This window comes from Stegodyphus dumicola, chromosome 4 (assembly GCF_044657685.1).
Source record: "Stegodyphus dumicola isolate Sdum_Otavi_A_Nest chromosome 4, ASM4465768v1".
Lineage (NCBI taxonomy): Eukaryota > Metazoa > Arthropoda > Arachnida > Araneae > Eresidae > Stegodyphus > Stegodyphus dumicola.
In genome coordinates this window covers 245,076,424-245,100,179 of record NC_140771.1, presented here as the reverse complement: position 1 = coordinate 245,100,179, position 23,756 = coordinate 245,076,424, and the positions used below count along the sequence as shown (strand labels likewise).

The following is a 23,756-nucleotide window of genomic DNA, read 5'->3' as shown; positions in this document are numbered from 1 at the left end:
ATGATCATTTTTAAAAGAAAAAGTATTCCGAAGGGAAATTTTTCTAATGATGTAATTATTCGTGCAAACGAGAACGGCTGGATGTGCGAAACAATCATGCATGAGTGGCTACAAAAAAGTTTGGCAGTGCCATAAGGGATCTTTTTTCCAACCAAAAGGATTATTGACAATGGATTTGATGCGTGCTCATTAACTTGAGTCAGTGAAAACCAGATATCAAAAATTGTCTACGACTGTAGCAATAATTCCTGGTGGTTTGACAAAAATCTTACAACTATTAGATTTGTCAGGTAATAAATCCTTCAAAAAATTAAGACACAATAACACGCCGAATAAATACCAATTCTGAAGTCTAACAACAAAAATCAGCATGAAAATATAACACTGATTTTTGTTGTTTGACTTCGGAATTAGTAAATCCTTCAAAGTTGAAGTCTGAAGGCGGTGGAGTGTTGAATGAGTGAAGGATTGCATACGTATACCAAAAGCGGTAAAATGCATAAAGCATCTTATGAAGAAGTTGCAAAGTGGGTAGGAAGTGCGTGGAAATCGGTAAAAACATCGTGAATAATAGCAGGGTTCAAAGAAGCTGAAATTATATCATTAGATAAAGAGACTGTAAACCAAGAGGATGAATGTGATGATCTGGAAGACTTGGACTTGGATCAGGATTTACTAAATCTTTTTAATTCAGATAGTGAAGAATCAGATTTTGATGGCTTCATATGATGTATAGTTTGCTGTAATTCCTTTTGTAAGTAAAATTTAAAATTTCCTTTTGTCATCCAAATTTAATATTTCGTTGTTGCAACATTTTTTATAATATAGTCTGAGTATTACAAATATGGACTTCTTTAGTGGGTAAATATAAGTATATTCGTGAACGTAAATATATTTTCTACATTTCTTACCTTTAATTTATTTTTGAGTTACGGTTTCATTTCATGCATTTTTCTTAACTGATATGTCATATATCAGGACATAGGTTGAGATTTTTCAACTACACAGCCCACGACGATGTCACATGCAATTTAATCTATTGCGGCGTTTACGCAGATGCGGTGCTTTTGTATAATTTTAATTTTTTCCCCACCATTTCTGTCGAGTGCGCCGTTTACGCTGATGCGGCCTTTCTTCCAGAAATTACGGTATAGCTTTTCCATGATGGCACCACCATGTGTCACCAAAGCAGTAAGCATGTTGAACAATTACTCTAACTATCCAGTCAGTCGAGATCCCTAATTGACCTTTAAAAAGGCTTTGAATAAAATGTTCTGAGAATACAGGAAAAGGGCATGTAGCTTCTATATTTACAGTAAACAAGGAGAATATAGATATACAGATGGAATACAAATATCCAGTCTTAAGCCAAAATTTCCACAGAATAAAAAGCTTATATAAAAAGAAAAAATGCAGTTGAAAATAAAACAGATAGAACAGCAGATAAAAGTAAAGTGACTTGTCTCCAAAGGACATTAAAATAACACTAATAAATGGATGTTGTTGAAACTTATTTCATTCCTCTACATTACGAGTGAAGCAGAATATCTGCAAACTAAAATCTGTAACGAAAAAGATCTCCCCCCCCCAGAAAAAAAAATTAAATATTCTCCTAGTTAATTTTCTTTAATACAGAAATAAATCACTCACCAGAAACAAAAAAGAAGAGCTATTTTTTTTTTATCTTAACCTGTTAAGTACTATCATATTCATCAATGTGTGCTCTCCCATGTTAGAGTGAGTACATTTAGTAGAATTGGAAGATCTGCGATTAAAATCCTGAAGAAGGTACAATTGATTTTTTCATGTTTCATGCTTTGAAATATTTAACACTTTCAGCAGTGGCAATCAAACTTTAAGCATATATTACATTAGCAGTGTTTTAAGGAATGGATACAGAAATATGATAATAAACTGTGGAATAATATTTATGCTCTAACTGAAAAGTGCTCAGCAACAAATATAGTCTTCCTAAAGCATATTATCTCACTGTCTTTCCAACAGCCCCACATGTCAACTCCACTCTTCTTTGCAATATTGTTTGTAATGCAAATTAAGAGTGCACACAAGAATGCTGTTAGCACAAATTTCTAATGCCCATTGTTTATAATCTCAAATGGTTTTGAAAACTTGAAAAAATTTCTATCTGTTTTGAATTTTTATGAACTTTTCTTGTACTAATTTGTATGAGCAATGACAGTTTGGAATCAACAGTTCAAAATTTATTTTTAAAATACTGGTACATAGCTCAATATTACAGGAATGCAAATTTAAAAATAATGAAATTCATTTTCATTCTTTTTTTCAGCATTTAATTTATATCTAAATTTATTTTTGGCACTTAAGTTTACAGCATACAAATATTACTCCTCTTTAGTGTATTAATTTACCTTTTCTTATAACCTAAAAAATTTAGAAAAATGTGCTTCAGAATTACTCAACAAATTTTCATTAAGTAAATACAATTTCTATAGCATGGATATGTAATAAAGCTCACTTTTTTTGGTCCCCAACAAATTACCAGCAACCAGTGTGTCGGATGTCTCACTATGAGAAGGGAAGTTCGATATGTCAGTAGTAGGAGACTGCAATTCTGGACTAAGGCTAACTTCTGGCACCAATGATGACCGAGATTCAGGAGTAGGCCGCTCTGAAATGGGCGATGAGCAAGGTGACATGGCAGGAGATGCGACTGGATGAGGGGATGGGCAAGGAGAACTGTCTGCACTAGCACCACCTTCAATGGTAGGTAAGGTTACTTGCAATGTATTTTTTAATGATGCACCCACACTTTGACCCATTGCAGGTCCCCATGGATTCCACAAAGTTTCAGGTCGTAATGGTCTGTCATCTTCATGAACTCCAGAAGGAGGTACCTCTGAGATGTTCATTGAATCAGTTGGTTTTGAAAGCACTTTTTCAGGTGAAACAGGAGTAGATTCTAGAGATGCTGTTTTGTAGTCACTGGAATCTCTCTCTTGAGTTTGGGCATTTTGTTCATCAACAGCTAAAAAATAACATGTTAATTAAAATTTTGCTAAAAACCTTTTCCCTAAAAAACAAATCAATTAATTTAGTCATAGCATTCACTCCTAAAAAACCTCCAAAAAATTTAATGGATAAAACATGCAGAATATTTTGTACATTTACAAGGTAATGATATATGAATAGAAAGGAATTGAAGATGACAGAAATTTAAATAAAGCATTTACTTATTGCACAAATGGCTTGGCTTAAAAAAAAGCCACTTCTGGCTTAGAGAGTCTTATCTTAATTAATTAGACTGACCTAGAAAGAAATTAAAATAATTTCTGTTAAATCGATAAAAACTAAGCATGTATATATATATTTTGCAGTTTTAGGCTACTTGATCACTGGCCAGCCAGTAAGAACAGATATCAGACATGTGTTGATTTTTCCCGTTAAATTCTATGTAACATATCTCACTTCAAACCTAAAATTTCTGAAGAACACAAAACCTTGTCTAAAACTTAAAGGTTTATTCAACTAGAACTTCAAAAATGATGATAAACTTAACATCATAAATGAAAACTTAACATCTTAGGTGGAAACATTCAAAATGCTTTAAACTGGCAGATATTCCAGCACGGTGACGAACACTTTCTTTAAAAAGACAAAAATCCATCTGGCCCTTTCGACATACATCTCCATTTTAGTTTTGCTGGATTCAGACTTCAGCTCCTACATGTTTTGGACTTAAACGGCCGGACTGGAACTGGAACAGGACCGGAACAATCATCCCCTGGCTTCTTTCCCGGGCTTCTCTGGCTCGAACTGAAAATGAACTGTGCCGCTACACCAAGGAAAGCACCTCCTTTTATTGACGGCGGTTGCCATTACTACAGGCGATTATGCAAAATATTTAACACATGTGATAAAAAAAGATTACAAAATGGATGACATTACTCAATTTTATGTAAAAATATTTTCTTGCCATACCATTTACGATATGAAAAACAGATATTACTCTAGAAAAGATTCCCCTTTCGTTGAAAAGTGCCAAAGAACCCAGAATCATGAAGCAAAGATACCATACACAAGCATTTTTACCCATTTTTCTCTGCAAGTATTTTTAAGATAATATGGTAACAAAAAAATAATGAATATTAAAAGGAAACCTAGTAATTAATTTTCTATGTTAAAGATCACATGTTTCAGTTAAAAGTATGATGAAAACTAAACAAAAGTCCTATTTTAATTCACATAAAAATTTGTTTCATTTTCACCCTCTGGAGTTTTATGCAATTCATTAATGGGAAAAGTACCCTTATGTCAATCTACAGCTGTGTATGTTTGATCTACAGCTGTGCTGGGAGAGACCTTTATGACACTAGAGAATTCAATCAGGTAAATGAGGCTTTGAGTAAATGTGGAAGAAACTAAATACAGTACAAAGTCTGTAATCCGGATGTCCATTATCTGGAATGATCTATAATCCAGACCTCAAAGCCACAAACTTTTTTTTGGTATGCTTTATGCATGCACATTTAATGTATAACGGACGGTATAAGCTAAGCTAAAATTAACTTTACTGATTCTAAGGCATTTCAGTTAATGTTGCAGATTGTGCTGTTCCTTAATCTTCTAACTGGATCCGGCTTATTATTTTTTGCAGAATGTTAAAGCAATTCTATAAAAATTAAGCTTGAACTTCGAATTATGTCAAAAAGAGTTTCCAATTCTGGAGCTGCCAAAGGATCTACAAAGCAAAAGCATGTTTCGATGTCCATCAAACAAAAAGAGGAATTGCTGCAAAAAATGGATAAAGGCATATCCGTCTCAAAATTATGCGAGGAGTACGACACTTGAAAGTCAACTGTGTATGAAATAAGCATAAAGAAAAAGGAACTTTTTGAATTTTTTGTGGATTCCGACACCCCACTTGTAATGAATAACAGAAAAAGGGTTTGTTATGCTAAAAGTGACGATCATGACAAAGTGATGATTGAATGGGTCAGACAGTGTTGCAGCGAGGGCGTGCCATTGACGGGTCCAATGCTAATGGCTCAAGCCAAACTATTTCATGAAGAAATGAACTTAAACACTGAGTGCACATATTCGACAGGTTGGTTAACTTAATTTAAAAATTGCCATGGTATAAAGACAATTAAAAATTTCAGGTGAAAAAGCTCCAGCTGATACTGAAGCTGCTGCATAATTTGCAGATGAATTCATTGAACTCATTACTAGTGAACAATTATCTCCAGAACAAATTTACAACGCTGATGAAACTGGTCTTTTCTAGCAATATGTACCATGAAATACCTTGGCAACCTCTACAAAAAAGGCTCCAACTGGTGTCAATGATTCCAAAGTGAGACTAACAATTTTAGTGTGCACAAATGCTGCAGGAATGCACAAGTGCAAACTTTTTGTAATCGGAAAACATGCACGACCTCGAGCACTTAAAGGAGTAACAATTTTTCCCATTATATATCGTGCAAATAAAAGAGCATGGATGACACAAGCATTGATGAATGATTGCTTTGAAAATCATTTTATACCTGAGGCTCGGTGACATTTGAATTCGGTTGGTTTACCTGATGACTCAAAAATAGTCCTGAATGTTGACAACTGTTTGACTCATACTTCACTTAAAGTTCTAATGAAAGATAATGTATCTGTATTATTCTTCTCTCCAAATTGTATGTCTATCATTCAGCCTATGGATATGAAAATAGTGCAAGTGTTGAAATGCAAATATAAAGGTAGCATTTAAAAAATTATGTTAAATTTCTTGCACAATGGCAAGACTATTCAAGACGTTTTGAAATTTTTTAGCATAAAATCTGCTGTGGGGAGCATCACAAGATCGTGGGAGAATGTGTCTCCAGATACATTAAAAAATGCTTGGGATAATTTATGGCCAGTTACCATATCTCATGGTGAGGATAGCCGCGAATTTGAAGGTTTTCGGACATCACAAACTAAAGGTTAAATTTTCCAGTTATTGGATTTTGTAAAGAAATGTGGAGAAGCAGTAATAAATAATGATGCTATAACAGAAGTTTTTCATTGTGACAACAATGCCTCAATCATCAATCAATTTACAGACGGCGAAATCTGTAGTATGGTTCTAGATCAAGGAAAATACCGCTTTCGATAGTGACAAAGAGGTTATTGAAAATGAAAAAATTTCGATTGACAAGTTAGTCAGTATTCTCGACACAGCAATTACAGGACTTGAACAGTGGAACTTTGTAACCGAACAAGAAATTATGTCTGTTTGACGAGAATTAAAGAAAAAGTATTAGCACAGAAAACAAAGCAACTTGAACAACTTATGTTGAAAGAAATGTTTAATAAAGTAAACAATTTTTTTTTTTTTTAAATTTTGATACACTTTAGATCATAATTGCTCTTTATTTCATAAATTATGGTTTCATATTTTTAATTGCATAATTTCTGCATGCCATCTTACCAGATTTAAATTGATGATCTACAAGCCAGAATCGCCCGACGAGTCCGGATTACAGACTTTGTACTGTAACAGTTTTTTGGGGGGGCAAAAAAAGTCAGGATAACAATGAAGAAAATTCACAAGATAACTATACTTTATTAGAAGAAAATACCCTTTATAACTACTAGATATGCATGGAGATTACAGTTGCTCCTAAGAAGGGAGGTCACGATGTTCTAAAGTGAAACCATGCATTAACTGAGACAGAGATCATTAAGCTATGTAAGATAGTTTGCTTTAAAAGGCTTTGCTTGATCAAATAAAAAAAGTCCAATGTGAATATCATGACTTCCTTCTATTAAATTTATACACTTTTCCAGCACTTTACTTAAATTCATTTCCTCGGATTATTCTAACTTAATTATGCCATCTCTGTCAAGGTAAGTTGAAAATGACACCAAAAACTGCAAATTTTGAAACTAAATATCCCAGTCAATTTTTTTTTTATATGGGAGTCAAACCTCTGTTGTATTTTTATTTTTTCATAATGACTATACAATTTTCCCAAATATAAGTACAGGAAACAGGAGACTGCATTAAAAGTTAGATTTCATTATTTGTCCAAAATTAAAATTTAAAAAAATTATATTGTTAAAACATGAATATGTTCACCATTTAAAATACTGCTGTAATTGAAAGTATATGACTATGACTACTGAATCTGAAAATAAAGCCCAGGTAAGAACTTTTAAGCCTGGTAAGAAGGTATGTGTGTGTGTGTATATATATATATATATATTGCAATAAAAGAGGGAGATACACAACTAGATGTTATAACAGTACCATAAACAAATTAATGGCCAACATTCTACAGCTAATAAAATTTACGGCCAACATTCTACAGCTGATCGTTTTGAGTTATGTGGAATAAATACATACACACATATGTATGTACAGACATCATGAAAAACCCCTTTTATATGCATTTTATAACCCATTTAAAAAAAAAAAAAACTGTTTCTTATTCTGTCCTTACCTAAGACATCATGCAAAAAATTATCCAAATGGATTCAGGAACAATCAAAATGGATATTTTCGTAGAAATATGACACCCAAAATTTGCCTTGATCACAATACTTCCTTTACTTCATAGAAGGAAGTAATAAAATAAGGGTACCCAATGTAAGGATGTTAAGCACAATTTATGCTATATTATGATAGCATGGGCATCTTATTACCATTACAGATTAAAACTTAAAATAACTTTACAGCTTTTATTTTTAAATTGGCTTTACACAAAGTCGTAAACTGCAGCTTTCTATGAATAATGACAGAAATACCATTAATAACTTATAAGTATTTAATATTACTACACATTTTATTAATAAGACAACTGCTGATGAATTACATCAGTTAGAATATTCCCTTTCGCTAAACTGTATGTTAATCTTCATTTAATCATTCTCTCATACTATAATTTATACTCTGTTGGAAAAAATCAATTATATAAACTAAAAAAAAGAAAAAGTTATTATATAAAAAAGTATAGAAACAAATAAATAAAAATGTAAACAAATAACCTCTCTCTGCATGTTCTATTATTTGACGGACAGCTTTCTTCAAACTGTTGGCACGTGACATTAGTGCTTCACGCTGAATGAAAGTAGTCTGAAATGGAAACAGACATGAATGATTATGTTGTAAAAACCGATTAAGATTTAGCTGAGAGGTAAAAAATATACTTTGGTACTTTTGATTATCTATACCCAAAGTAGTGATATTAATATTCATGAGGTAAAGCAGTATGTTGCCAAAATAATTATGAGAGAACCCATAAATTCATACAAAACTATTTATGTGGCAACCAATTTTGACTGGTGCACAATGTGGAAGTTGTAGAGTTGAGTCTATGCAATTCTCTGATGTATTTTTAAGCAAAAACAGATCCCTGTGTACATACGAAGAATAGCAGTGCAAATAAGAATTTCTTGAAATAGGTAAGTGCTTTCTTGTAAATATTGATGCATCTTGCACTTTTAATTTGGCTGACCGATTGCTCTTTTATAGAATTCTTAGTGCTCCACCACTTTGAAAATAATTGTTGGCAAAAAATTAATCAGCAGTGAGTATGTGCTGCTCCTCAAAGTTGGCATGCTATTTGTAATATTTCAGTGAGGTGTATGGATAATCAGAAAGTCCTACATTTATGTGTCTATGTATTTTGTTCAATTCAATTTAATATAAAATATTATCTAAAATTATCTTTCACATATGGCAAAGATTTTATTTTATATCATATTTCAAAGATTCTATATAGCAAAAACTTTAATATACACTTTGTTAAGAATATCAGAAAGTCATAATTATCCCATAACTTGCAACCGATTTATATTTTGCTGCATCATATTCTAATTAATCCTTTCTCTGATTTGCCCGAGTTTGCCTGGGAATAACGGCAACAAAAAATATTTGTTCAGCTTGTATTATAATATTAAAAATTTGTTACATAACACACAGAATTAGTTTCCAGGATTTTATCTATATTAATAGTGCTATAGAAAGCAAATGTTAGTATAGAAGACACTGTAAGTGCACTACAAAGCAAAAACTATCAAACAGCAAAAAGGGTGATTAATTATTGGAATAAACTTTTAGATTGTATTTAAATAAATCATAGAAAATAAATCAATTAACATATAGAATGAGAAAAATACATTTTTCAAACATGGAAAATAATGCAATAGTTAATAACCTTTTTTGGTTGACTCTGGGGCATATCAGCTTCTGAAGCAACTATTTCAGGATTTTCAACTTTTTCTTCTGTTTCTTTCTCCTTTTTTATTTCAAGCAACTTATCAGATGCAAGGGATTCTTCGTTTAATGCTAGAAGCAGCTTTTCTAATTTTTCATTGAGTATTTCACACTAAAATTAAAAGCACATTTTAAAATAGAAGAAATATTAAAAATCAACAGATTAATACAAGATACAGATAACATTAAACATCAACTAACTACAAGTACAATAAGTTATTAATTTCTTTCTTCATTTCAGCAATTACAAATAAACTTTTTAGGTTTTTATAGTTTTTTTTTAAAGACATTAATGAAATAGTTGGTTAACATTACACTTTTCAGAAGGGAAAAAAATGAATTTTCAACATATTGTTTTTGAAAACTAAGTTTTTTTTTTTTTTTTTTTTTTATATAATTTCAAATTATTATTTAAAGAAAAATGTCATTTATGCCATTTATTGAAGATTTTAATTTAGAAGATTTTAATTCTCCTAAACAATTTTAGAAAGACGTTTTTCAGAACAATTCTGTTTTTGGTAATAAAAGTATACCAAAGTTTAATTGCATATAATGGTAGAATATGAAAAACTTAACTACGAAGAATAAAAAGCATTATCTCAAAAATAAGTACATCCTATTTCAATTTCTCAACTACCAGAAACGAATATTATGTTTTTTAAAAATAAATGTAAAGAATATAATCTTGAAAATTATCCAAAATAATATGCTATAAGAAGGGAACCTTCCTTCATAGCTATTAAGTGCTTTATAACACAAATGAATGAAACTTATCAATTATTTAAGCTACCATATATTTAATGCCTAGTAATCGTTAATTTTACATGTAAAAATATTAACAGAAAAAAATTTCAAGATGGTCAAGATATACCCAGAAATGGAATGAAATACTTAAATAGACCAGAAAAAATGTTAAATTAATTCAACTTATGAATTTCTGAAAAGCAGATGGTATTAAGTCAGATTTCATTTTTAAGTTACAATTTAAACGCAATGCATTAAAATCTTTTACTCATATAGCAAAGTGAAAAATGCAGACTAAAATAAATGGTTTTCATTTGATGTTTATTAGAAATAAGGTGCTAAACGAATTTTTTAGTATGTTAAGTAATATGTAGGAAAAGTGACCTATTATTTTTCATGAAAGATACCATGTATTTTCAAAAGAATAAAGATTTCATTTAATAATACAGTAATTCCTATATTTTATAGTCAGTTCAGTTGAGTCGAGAGATTTATCCTTATTTAGTTGAATTTGTATTCATTCTTCTGTACCTGGTAATGGTTCGATTTTTTAATGTCATAACACAATAAATAGACCATAAGAGCATAAAAATTTTTTTTGTAAGAAATATCAGTGAAAAAAGTTCCAAACCATGGCATTATTTCAAAATTTCCTCATAACATAAAAATACGAGATGCGATTATGAGTTAATAAATAATTCTAATAATGGAAAGTCTATTAATAAAAAATTAATCTTTAGTTTCAACAACTGCAAGAGATAAATATAATTAATGTATATTAGTAATAAATGCAATATTTCCATTCTTTTACAGAAAAATCATTTATAATGTATGCAGAAACACATATAAAATTAAAAATACAGAAAAATATAAATATAAAAGTAGTCATGCTATTTTAGATTTGGCTTATTTAAAAAACCATATTAACTGTAAGATGTCCCAAGTCAATTACTTCCATACCTGATAAGTTCCAGTTGGAAGAATATAATCAGTAAAAATTGTTGATGTTTTTTTAGGCTTTAATACTACTTCATTATTCTTTGTTTTGTAAACTATTTGTTTAGCATTTTAATATCATTTAAAAATAATATATAAAACTTTCAAAAATTCAAGAGTTCAGGCTAAAAGTTTTATTTGAACATGGATGAAAACTAAAAGAGTCAATGTTCCAGAGTGATTCAGTTTGGGCGAACAAAGACTTTAAGCATATTGGGGAAAATTTACACGTAAAATATGAAGATGAGTTTTTACACTTAAGCTGAAATCTATGATATAAGAAATGTGCTAGATTTGTTCTAATACAGCTAAACCCAAACACTAAACTATGCAAATCTTCAAATGCTGACAATGAAAACAAAGTGTACACAGAAATAAGTATCAATCCTTAATTTATTTACATGACCTGATACTGCAAATTCCATTAGACTTAGTAAATTTAACAATAATCCAAAATACTTTCACTGGTTTCATGCAAAACATGAACTACAATACCTTAAATCTACATTAAACATGAATACAACTTATTGGGGAAAAAAATGAAAGTTTTAACGATTATGCAGACACGAATTGGGCCAAAAATACTCTCAATAGGAAATCATTTAGGGGCTATGGTTTCATATTAGCAGGAAGCCCAATTTCTTGCAAATCATGCAAGCAAAGAACCTTAGCGTTATCAAGTACTGAAGCATTAACTGAAGCTTAAAAAAAAAAAAAAAAAAAAGAGTAATGCACTTAAGGTTGTTGATAAGACAGCTAGGATTTTTGGAGAATAAAGTAGTATCAAAAGGACTGTATAATGACAATCAAAAAGCACAGCATTTGGTGAAAAATCCAGTTCATCACTCTCAAATAAAATATACTGGTTATCATTTTCATTACATTAGAGACCTATATGATCAAAACTAGAGTGACATTGTATGCCCACAGATATTTTAACAAAGAATCTTGAAAGGGCCAAACATGTAAAATTTATGAATCTTTAATTAATGAATTATGATCTTTAATTAATGAATGCTTTTTGCTATTTTAATTCTCTTTTCAGCTGTGCAAGGAAGAGCGTTGGGAAATTTGCGTTCCCCCTTGCATCTGCATAATGCTGAAGAGGTGAACGTTCCGTGCTATATAAACATGTGGCAGAAGCCAAGAAATGTGTGAAGACTGTGTATCCTCCGAAACTGCCTATATGGGGTGCGTGTCGTCCTGGTTACTGAAGTGGCCAGTAGCCATGATTCTCTCCAGTGTAGCGATGTACTGCATGGAATCCTGACATGGAATATAGTTGTTGAAGACTAGAATAGGAATCTAACAGAGTGCCCAGACAGCATTTATATAAGTATGCCATGGAATTGCTACCAAGTACCTGCAAAACAAAATGAATTGCTAAAGTACAGCTGATATAATGCAGGACTTTACACCAATCAAGTTAATCACCTTCTATTCATATTATGCTTTTTCCTCACATGTCATAAATTGACATACCATATTCACCTGTTTTTTAAAGCTCAAGGAAAGTACCCATTAAAATTTATCTTTCACTTACATCAAGTATGCTCCTTTGGTAGGCAAGTATGTTTTACACTATGCAAATACTCTCAAATATGGGGGGGGGGGACAGGAATTAAATATGTGAACCAAACGTGAAATTAAATTACCCTTTCTAACACAAATGCACAATTATGAATAAACTGATTTTAATTACATTTTTAAGCTTAATCAGTTTAAATAAATAATGCAAGTAACTTAGTAAAAATAGTAAGATATTTCATACATTTTCATAAAATGTAGTAGGTGAAAGATTGACTCTTCATGAAATTATTTTTACTACTACATGTAACAACACTCAGCATTTGTATGAACATAAATGCATAACAATTATCAAATAAAAAAATTTCATGAATCAAGCTAAAGTACTTCATTAGAGAACAACACTCATTTGTGTAAAAAAAAGAAAACTAACTTTATGGCTTATGGTATCTTCTTCGTCAATGTTTTCTTTAGAACATGCAACACCAACTTTGGCAATAAAATTTTTAACTGTTTCACACAAAACTCTGAAAATGGAAGCATTTAAAAAGTAAGTGCAATGCAACCTACAAAAATTGACATATGTGATACCATCATTTTTAATTTGAATATTTTGTTTAAAACAGTAAGAACATTAATTTTCAACAAACTGTTTTTGAATCGAAATCAGAAGTACAATGCATTTGAGATTTGATGCAATTAATAATGAAAAATATCATGTGGAAACTTTAAGATATCATATATATAAAAAGCAAACATATAGAGAGCAACGATGTATCATAGGTGCATCCATTAAGGCTTTGATTTTTTTTTTTTTTTTTCTTTTTTTTTTTCAGTTGCATCTCTACCTTTTGTAAGGTAAAGCATCAACAGAGTGCACCAGCATTAACTCATTGCACACCACCTTCACACTTATATAAGTGAAACTTATTTTCATCCATGATGGGTGACAAATTAATGCAATTTTTATAGAATAATTTAATACTTCCTGATTATCCACATTGAAAAGTTGCAAAAGAGCATTCATGAGGAAAATCAGTATGTTGCCAAAATAGTTGTGGCAATTCATGATACTTCTGAAAAGTACTTTGTGGCAACATTGGTATGTGGCATAGTACATGTCTGTCTTGAACAATGTCCAATATCAAGGTTGTAGAGTGCACAATTCTCTGACTTTTTTAAGCGGAAATAGATCACTATGTACATGGGAAGAAAATTAGGGGGGGGAGAAAGGGAAAAGAAAAAAAAATATTTTATTATTGATGTACTTTGTTTTTTTAATTTTATTGATTAATTGCTCTAGCATAGTATTCTTAATGCACCTACATTTTGAAAATTGCTGTTACATTTTGCACATTAGCTGGAGGAAAAATTACCCACTAATGAATTTCCAAATCTTTTTAAAGTTGCCAAACAAGTTCGTAACTTTTCAACGAGGATGTGAATGATCAGAAAGTAAAAAGAATTTTTGCAGTTTTTCCTTAACCTTTTCACATAAAAAGCAAGAGCCAATGAAGAATAAAAAAATTCAAAATTAGCTTCTAAAGAAAGTTTTATATATGAAAAATAAACAATTCAAAATAATTTGGCTGCAAGATACATGATTATAGTCAGAAATAAGAAACAGAAAATTTATGAATAACTCCATTACAATTAATAATAATGCAACATACTTGGCAGATGAAATAACAACTGAATGTTGATCTGAATGAAGAATTTTTGTTAGATGAGTGACGACAGAATCTTCATATTGACTGATGGGCTCAAGCTGCAGTAATAAATTTAAAAAAAAATTGTAGTTGTATAAAAATAATTCATTGTAATAGTTCATAAAATAAATTATTTAAATATATTCCACTCTCAATTAATCCACAATCTTTGATTACACACACCGTTCATACCATCATTATGCAAAGACACTATATACTCTCATTATATAAGAAGAAAGAAGCAGGAAAAAATCTGATGAAAACTAATACAAAGAAAAACCATTTAAGGTAATGCATTACAATGATTAAATATGGAGGATAAGAAAGAAGTAGAAGCTCTTTTGACGTGATATAAGCAGCACTTCTTTGTGAAACAAATTCAGTTAGCATTTGGATATTGTCTTGAGATATAGCTGTTTTCCCCACTGTCCACAGTTCGTTCTACATCTGAAGTTGGGGCAGTATAGTCAAACAGCAGTCAACTACATCTTACAGACACTTGACTGGAAAGTGATTTGGAGGTACAATGACCAAAGTAGCAGCTGGAAACTTTGCAAAACAGCATACTGCAAACTCTGAAATGTGCAGGAATGTGAACTGTGGCATCTTTCATCCTCTAATCAGCATGCCATCAATATACCCTGTATACTAGCTACTGATGCCTGATTATTGATGCTAATGGCACCAAACCATGATGCCATGTTCACGAGCAGTACGGCTTTAAAAAATAACAGTAGTATTCGATCTGCCTGTAATTTTGTTACCGGATTCACTTGGTGACTCTCAGTACAAAGCAGAAATACTATTAATCTCTAACACTACTTTGTGCTATTCATTACATGAACAGCTTCTATCTCAATGCTATTGCAGTCTTTCATATTTGGTAGGCTGGTGTTAATATTCTTCTTGGCTTGATTGCAAATAGTTTTGACCAAACTTCATGAAGTACTCTTTCTTGTACTGTAGTATCCAAAGCTCCCTGCACATTCTTCTGAATGTCAGCAGCAGGGAACTGAGAGCTTACTATTACATGTCTTATGAAATACTGATTAAAGTATTTTGATGTTCATCTAGATATACCTGTAGCCCCAAAACAAGGGACATTTTTTTTGAATCCATCATATCCAAATGCTTTACACAGTCAACATATGTTAGCGTTTGTATGACAAACCATCAGTACGTACATTAAAATAAAATTTCTTATTAAATCCTCAGTCTGACAAAAATTTCTTTACCAGTATTTTCCACATATCTTTTGCACTAAGTGTATATACAAGCCAATATCCCATAGAAAGTGCTTCATGAAGGCATCCATCCCCTAAGGAAAAAAGCCTTTGTTTGAACTGTTTATTCTTGAACCTCTTAATGTTAATTAAATAAACCAAACCTTTTGAATGGTCTATTCTGAAAGATAAATAACTCAGTAAATAGGTTTCTGTATGCAGAAAACAATGAATATATATTTAAATAACTTTTCTTCATTTTATATTATTCACTAATCATACGACAAACCTGGATTTTATATCATTTGCAAATATTGTGAAACCAAGCATTCCTTGCAATTAGCATAATAATGACAAATTTTTTTGTGGTGTGATATTTTCTCTGTTAGATAGTGCAATAAAACTCTGGTCAACTATACCTCCAAATTAACTGAAATGACGAAGGGGGCAGAGAACAGAAAAACTGAATTATGAATTCTAAAAACCAGTCACCTTTGGTCTTGTTTCAAATCCGTTCCCTTACTACTTCATTACTTAGAAGATATAAATATATACTTCCTGGTAGTAATCTCAGTGTAATACATGCAATAATAAATATTAAAATCTCTGTAAGATAATAAATATTAAAATCTCTGTAAAAAATGTCTTTTAATTATCTGATGTTTAATGATCTCTATGCAGTTCCTTAAAACACCAAAACGGAAGAATAAAAAATTTCAATAATTTATGTTTAAAAAAAATGGGGTACTTTGCCAAGTGAACTTTTGCAATTTATACGAGAAAATTTGTCAGTAAATAAAATTCACTTTTGCAGAATTCGAATTATTTTTTTACTCATTCTTATAATAGTTCACAATTTTCTCTTCATAACTCAGGCTTTTGCATATCGATTTATTTACAAAAGTTAAATATATTGAAAACAAAAGGTAAAAAATTCCTAACTGCACTGCTGATAACAAGAAACTGCTTTAAAAATCTTAAAAAAACATGAAAGTGATAAAGCTAAATATTGAAAAGTAAAATTCATGAAAGTTAAAAAGAAATTGAAAATAGAAAACTAAATTTTATTTACAATTATAAAATGTACCCTGGAATATAAAATTACAAGAAAAGATATTCACATGAGTGCGTGTGCGATGCATACATTGTGCCAATAGCTTGCACTAAAAAATTTATTTAAGATGCAAAGTAGAACTACTGAAATTCTAAATAAAACAGAAGTTCTATAGAAAACAAGTTTTGGGATAAATAGTTTAATTAAAGCAATTAATTATTTTACATTCATTAGTATTACTTTCTGGTAAGAAAATGTTAAGGAATACATAAAATGTGGCAGCACATTTTCTTGAGGATTAAAAGGATTCAGTTAAAATGTATACAACTCAGTAATATATGGGAAAATTCTAAAGCTTTTTTTTTTTTAATATATAGCTAAATTTATAATATGCTGGAGTTTAGTAATTAGAGAGTAACTAAATAGTATTGTACTAAAATATATTAATTAATTACCTGAGTTTGACTTTTTCTTGGTCCTAACATAGTTCCTTCATAAGTCATAATTCGCCACCTATAAAAAATATACATTTATAGCTGCTTTTAAGATGCGATATCATATATTATCTAAAATGTGCTATTCTAGACAATATATAATCTTGCACCACAATGAGAACACCACAACTACTGACATAGCATATGTACCACATAAAAATATTCTAAAAATATTGCAATCATATAAACAATTTCCAAAGATATTAACTAAAGAAAGAATATAATTAATTTTTTAAAGAGTTATATGACTGATTTCAAGGCACAATAATGAAAAATTAACAAATATGAAACATTGTTCATGGGGTGGATTTCATTATTTTATTTTATAAGCTGAAAATTGCATAATAATGCCATATATTTAACATAAACCTATATTCACTAAATTGATTTTTATGAGAAATCTTCTTGTAATAACACTACAAAATAAAAAGTACTCATAATAACCTGTCTAGACTTTTTACAGTAGCTTTCTCATACTTCTCCAGTAGTTGTGGAAGCTGAGCATCATCATCACATGAAGATCCCCATCCTAAAACACGTGCTAAATCATTCCCTGTTCCTAAAGGTAAAACACCTACTTGACACTGGAAAAGAAATTAAAATAAATTTATATAAAACCCTGTTTTGTAAAAAATTAAGTATCAGCAAATAAACATTTCTTAATTTAACAAGGTGTTTTTACTCTCTGAGCAATACTCAGCTGAAGTTTTTATAATAAGCTGAACTATATTTTTCCATCTTCAAGAGCCAAAACATTTGCATAAATGAACAAAGGAACAGTAAAATGATGAATTTAATTATATCTTTAAAATAAACTGATTTTCAGCTAGTTTTATTTTCACTAATATTACAGGTATGAGTTGAAGCAAAGACGGCACTTGCGCATCTGCAAAAGCTTATTAGGCACTGCCAGGTTTTATTAACTGCTAATCTTCAAGCCCAATCGGAATTCCAAAGGAAACGACCCTGGGATCTCCCACCTCTCTTTTCCTATCACCAACCTCTTACAAGGATTTTGGCTTGCTATGTATTTTGAGTGCCCACTTGCTGCACAGATACCGTATACAGTCAAAAGTCATTAATTCAGACACCCATAATCCGGAATGATCTATAATCCAGACCTCAAAGCTACAAACTTTCTGCGCATGCATCTCGTTGACGCGTAAGACCTTTATGGCTGCGAATATGCGTGTGCGCATGCGCGTTTAATGTATAACGAACGGTATAAGCTAAGCTAAAATTATTTAATTCAGTTAATGTTGCAGATTGCGTTGTTTCTTAATCTTCGAATTGGATCCGGCTTATCATTTTTTTGCAGACTGTTAGAGCAATTTTATAAAAGTAAGCTTGAACTTTCGATTATGTCAAATAGAATTTCCGATATATATAGACTAATACATAAAGGATCTACAAAGCGAATGTATGTTTCGAAGTCCATTAAACAAAAGTGGAATTGCTTCAAAAAATGACCTAACCATTCCGAAATCTGTTTATCAATTTCACGCTGCTCTGCGGCGGGAGGGGGGAAACGCCGCGGCGCGCAATGCATTGGAAGTTGATCTGTCAGCACTATCCTTATCTTCAGGGCAGATGTTTTCATTTTATTTGGCTTATTAATTCCTTACTAAATGTAGTATTTCATCTCGATGTATTCCGTCTTTGATATGATTTAAATCAAATTCCTCATCATTATATTTTGCTTCTGATAGTGAAGAAAGTGACACAGAGGTTATTGAACATGAAAAAACTTTGATTGACAAATTAGTCGATATTCTTGACACGGCAATTATAGGGCTTGAACAGCGGAACTTTGTAACTGAACAAGAAATTACGTCTGTTTATAGAATTAAAGAGAAAGTATTATCACATAAAACAAAGCAACTTAAACAACTTACATTGAAAGAAATGTTTAATAAACTAAACAAATAAATCTTAAGCTCTTTCTTTCTGTAAATTTTGACACCCTTTAGATCATAATTGTTCTTTATTTTATAAATTACGGTTTCATATTTTTAATTTTATAATTTCTGCATGCCATCTTACCATATTTAAACTGATGATCTATAATTCCGGAAAATCGATAATCTGGAATCGCCGAAGTCCCGACGAGTCTGGATTAATGACTTTTGACTGTACTTACAAAAATCCCTACCTTGTCTGGGATACGAATCTAGGCCCTTAGGCAGTCAGCATCACTAACTGCTATTCTGTATGGGCGGTTCCTTAGTAATATTACAGGTGTTCAAAAAGCATGAAGTTTGATGACAGAATTAACTAGCTCACACAATATATATACTGATTTTCAAGAAAAATATCAACAGCCACTCAAGTTGGACACACAGTCAATCATAATTCAAATACTTCTAAAATGCATTATGTTAGTTTTAAATACAAATGCATAACTTAAGGTCATATAGGTTACTAATAAAAATTAACTTGAACATTTATTAAATAAATATATATTAAATAAAATTATTACCTGATTATGCATACTGAGTTTATCAATTTCTGTCAAAACCCAACTGACGCTTCCATCACCACCACAAACCAAAATACGGAATGGATTAAACGTCCTAAACATTCTCAAGCTGCAATAAAATTTTTAAAAAGCAAATAAAAATAAATAAAGAGAAATTCATATTTTAATTGTTCAATTTTTGAAAAGAAAACACTCACTGAAAACATAAATGTGAAAAATTATTAATGTTTAAACAAACTACAACTATTAGTATCAATATTCAATTAAAGGGATGACAAATCTGATGAAATTTCACAAAAATATTTTATGTGAATAACAGCTAGCCAAGTCAAAATTTTCTATGTTAAGCAGTTTATAATACAAAAATTTCTTTTAAAAGAAGGAAACCACTTTATTGAAATAAAATTCCCAATGCTACAAAGTGATTTTAGATAATGAGAGCAACCTAAATTATTCAACACAATAAACTGCAAACGTTTTATAGCCACCTTCAAAAGGGTAAGCCATATATTTTGAAAATTTAAAATGAATTTGATATTCTGGTTGTTAATGGACAGAACACAAGCCACTAGAGGAATTTAAATTAATTTAAATTTTTACTGTTATCATGTATATGTTACCCATGTTAGATATGATGAGAAAAATCTTTCTACCCTCCCAATGCTCATAATATAAAAAAAATTAAGTATAATGTTTAGGTATTTTTCTGTTATGCACACTGTGGGAAGGGGGGAGGGAGGACAGTTCTATATCTCTCATTCTACTGGGCCGATTGACGAAATTCAACTTGCGTTTTTCATGTCTCGAAAGCGCGACTTAGGATATATATTAGATTTATATATAGCATTGTTCTAATATAGGTATTTTGACAAAAAATTGGACTTTTTCTGAAATTACATGCCTTTTTTTTTTCTATATTTTGATTCTACGACTAAAATTATGCCAAACTGCTAAATTTTGTAAAAATCGCATGAGTAGTTTTTAACCGCTTCCCTTAAAAATTTTTTTGACAAAAATTGCAAAAAATTATCACTTTTTTATTTTATTATTAAATAAAATGAAACAAAACAAATCAAAATATGTAGGTTTTAAGTTGAATTTTTAATTTTTTGAAAGTGTAAAAGCATTTAGTTATAATATTAGTTTACTATCCCGAGTTATCTCAGGCAAATGAAAAAAAGTTAGGCTCTAGTGTAGAATTGGGTGCCCCTTCGATTAGCAAAATTTTTAAAAAAATTTTGGTGATGAAACCTCATTTCTGGTTACCATGATAGTTTGAACTTTGTTTTAGCTTCCTGATTTTTTTTTTTTTAAATGAAAATAGATTGATGTGTACATGGACAAATTTAAGGCAGTGCGCAATGCCTAGTTTGTGCAATTCTGGGATTTTTTTTAAAGTTAAAACAGATCAATGTGTACATAGACAAAGAGTTTGTGCAATTTTTTTACTTTTTATTTTGGTTTTGTGCAGCAGTCATCTTGAAATTGCAATTTCCTGGTGCCGATCTTGGCGTCAAAAAAGAATCGCAAAAAACAAGAGGCACCCAATTGTAAACTTTTACCAAAAGTTAAATATTACTCTTTGTATTATAGTTTTTGAAACAAGGGACAACACAAAGTGATACCTGACATTCTACACTGGTATCTGGTCTCTTTTCTTACTGGCTTACCGCTGGAATCTCTTTAACAGCAGCACAGAGTACACAGTCTCGTTGAATTTGATTTAAAAAAAAAAAAATTTCCACCTCTTCAGAATCACTATCTGAAAAATCATTGCTTTCGCTATCTTGCATCATGGCCATTATTCAGTGGCATAGCAAGAGAGAAGGAAGGGAGTGTATGATGCCCCGGGTGCCGCTCACAGAGGGGCAAACAAGATTTTCATCATATCACTGTGTTTTTCAGGGACGGGCACCAAAATGTTACTTTGCCACGGGTGCCAGTTATGCTCGCTACTCCACCGCCATTATTTTATTTTTTTCAATGTATGTATCCTTTTTTATACATTACTAATACACAAGCCGACATATACTATACAATAGGAAAACACATGACCAGTCCCTCCAAAAGAACTGTGCAACCAACACAATTTGGCAAACTGCCAATGAAAACTGAATATTTCCTTTCATTTCCTTCAGGCTAAGTAAAACTGTAACAAAATAAAGAATACTAACAAATTCTGCTTTGCCCGAGTTTTCATGGGATAATAGTTAACTGCAATATATACGAACCCAAGATAACTCGGGATAATCAGGCAAGTGGTTAAAAAATTAGCTGCCCCTTTTTCAGCTGCTAAATTTAAGAGGTGACAGGTGCACCTCATAATCTGCAAATCTGAATTTTCCTTTCCTAAGATGCCTGCAACACCAGTCTTCAAGCCTACCAATACTGGTGCATTATCGGCACCAAGTGCTAAGCAATTATCCAGAGGGACCACATTTTCTTTTAAAGTTTTAATAATTAGCTGTGCTATAGTAAAGCCTGTCAAATGTCCTAAAGTGGGGACAGAAAGTAAACTGCACTCATTTTCTGAAGACTCTGGATTAAAAAAAGAAACACTAATTGGATACAGTTTTAAATCGGTATTATTGCTTCCATCCGTAGAGAGGCAGAACGGAGCTGTTTTAATGCGATCAATAACTGAAGATTTATTTTTCAAATCCATTTCTTTAACAATTGCACCTGTTTTGGTTCTTGCACTTGAGTATTTCATAGCGATTTCATTATCAGGAAACATTTTTCTAAATAAAGCTACAGCGTGATCTGATGTATTCAGTGGCAGGTTGTGCTCCAGTAAAAAGGCAGAGAACAGATATTCTGCATCAATAACTTTTTGGTTCTTTGCTTCCCAATAAAAATTAAATTTTTCGTTTTTTTCAAAACAACTCATTTTGTCCTTGTGTTTTTGTATACGCACATGTTTGAGAACATCCGCCCTTCCATCATGCGAAATCGAAAAATCGCAATAATAGGCGGTACACATTGCAAATTTATTACATTTCCTTGAGGAAATAATGGAAGGAAAGTCAACTGTGTACGATTTTTGAAACGTACATGAGTATTTCACCTTTTTCGCAGGACATAAGAAAAGATGATAATTTCTAAAACTATTTTCCAAAGGCACGTGCACTGAAGACAAAATGACCGATGTAACTAAAGAACATCCAAATAACAGCTTGCTTTGTCCTCATTGGTTAATATATGCCAGGTGACACGCAGTGGAGCACGATGCCCATTGGAGAACGACGTTTCTGGATATGTATATGCTCTCACTCACAAAGCAGAAGTTATCTAATTCACAAGGTTTTGTTTTAGATATAATCTAGAGAAAATTCAATTGCTTTCAGACGTCCAAAATCACATTTTTTTGTTCATATAAAAGAGTATTAAGCCAAATTCCATAAAAATCGTGAGAAATTTTAAGAATAAGAAAAAGTCAGGAGAAATATATTGTAAATCGGGAGTCTCCCGCCTAAAACGGGAGAGTTGGCAACTCTGCCAAATTTATCAATGAATCGCCAAACATGCTCCTCCAAAATTCTAATTCTAAAATGGCAGTTGTAAAACAGACAAATTTTAGATGATTAAAATTAAGGACCTTCTGGCTGATTTTGGCCAAAGTTAAGGACATTTAAGGACCAAAAATCGATTCCAAAAGCCTAAGATCTTTCAAGGACTGTATGAACCCTGTAGTTTCTTCAGTGTGGAGGTATTTTATTTTGTGCTGAAGTTAAATTAAGCATTGGGAGTCCTACATGTTTTATTATGAAAAATATCAAATGCGCATGAGTAAAGCATACAAAAAAATTATATTAAAAGATAGTTGTTGGTGGTCTGGAGGTCAGGATTTTATATAATTCCAGATATTGGATGTTTAGACTTTGAACTTTTGCACTGCATAATTTGCCAGTGGGGGGGGGGGACAAAAATAGTCAATCTATTAAAAAAATTAAGGTAATAGATATTTAACATCTTAGTTTAAAGCAGCATAAATAATGCTTGCAGAAAAAGATGAAAAAAATTTACCCTAAGCTTGGTCCCCCATTCATGAGATCAAAAACTTGTGCAGGATTGAGCAACTGTTTAAACCGTCGCAGAAATTTCACTCCCTGGTTGTCACCAGATTTTGAATTAACAAATACTAACAGAGGACTACAGCCAAGAGGACAAGTTGCTTCCCATGATTCATCATTTCCAATGCTATGAAGAGATGTTGGTGGGACTATGGATGCACGACAGACACCGAGTGGGCACTTTTCGGGATATTGGGCTTTACATGAAGAATGAACCTATAAAAA

The 23,756-nt window shown here is 31.4% G+C and overlaps 1 protein-coding gene across 4 annotated transcripts in view; it reads right to left on the bottom strand.

Annotated features, from left to right (window-relative positions):
- Window positions 1-23,756, bottom strand: part of LOC118203668 (diacylglycerol kinase delta) — a 266,853-nt gene that overhangs the window by 57,019 nt on the left and 186,078 nt on the right. For all 4 annotated transcript variants that reach the window (XM_085816163.1, XM_085816165.1, XM_085816166.1 and 1 more), the window contains exons 9-17: window positions 23,485-23,747; window positions 19,459-19,567; window positions 17,424-17,563; window positions 16,941-16,998; window positions 14,173-14,267; window positions 12,933-13,026; window positions 9,174-9,344; window positions 8,002-8,089; window positions 2,498-3,007 (exon numbers count right to left, since the gene is read on the bottom strand). In XM_085816163.1, coding sequence (XP_085672289.1) covers window positions 2,498-3,007; window positions 8,002-8,089; window positions 9,174-9,344; window positions 12,933-13,026; window positions 14,173-14,267; window positions 16,941-16,998; window positions 17,424-17,563; window positions 19,459-19,567; window positions 23,485-23,747 — 1,528 coding nt within the window. The remainder of the gene's footprint in view (window positions 1-2,497; window positions 3,008-8,001; window positions 8,090-9,173; window positions 9,345-12,932; window positions 13,027-14,172; window positions 14,268-16,940; window positions 16,999-17,423; window positions 17,564-19,458; window positions 19,568-23,484; window positions 23,748-23,756) is intronic.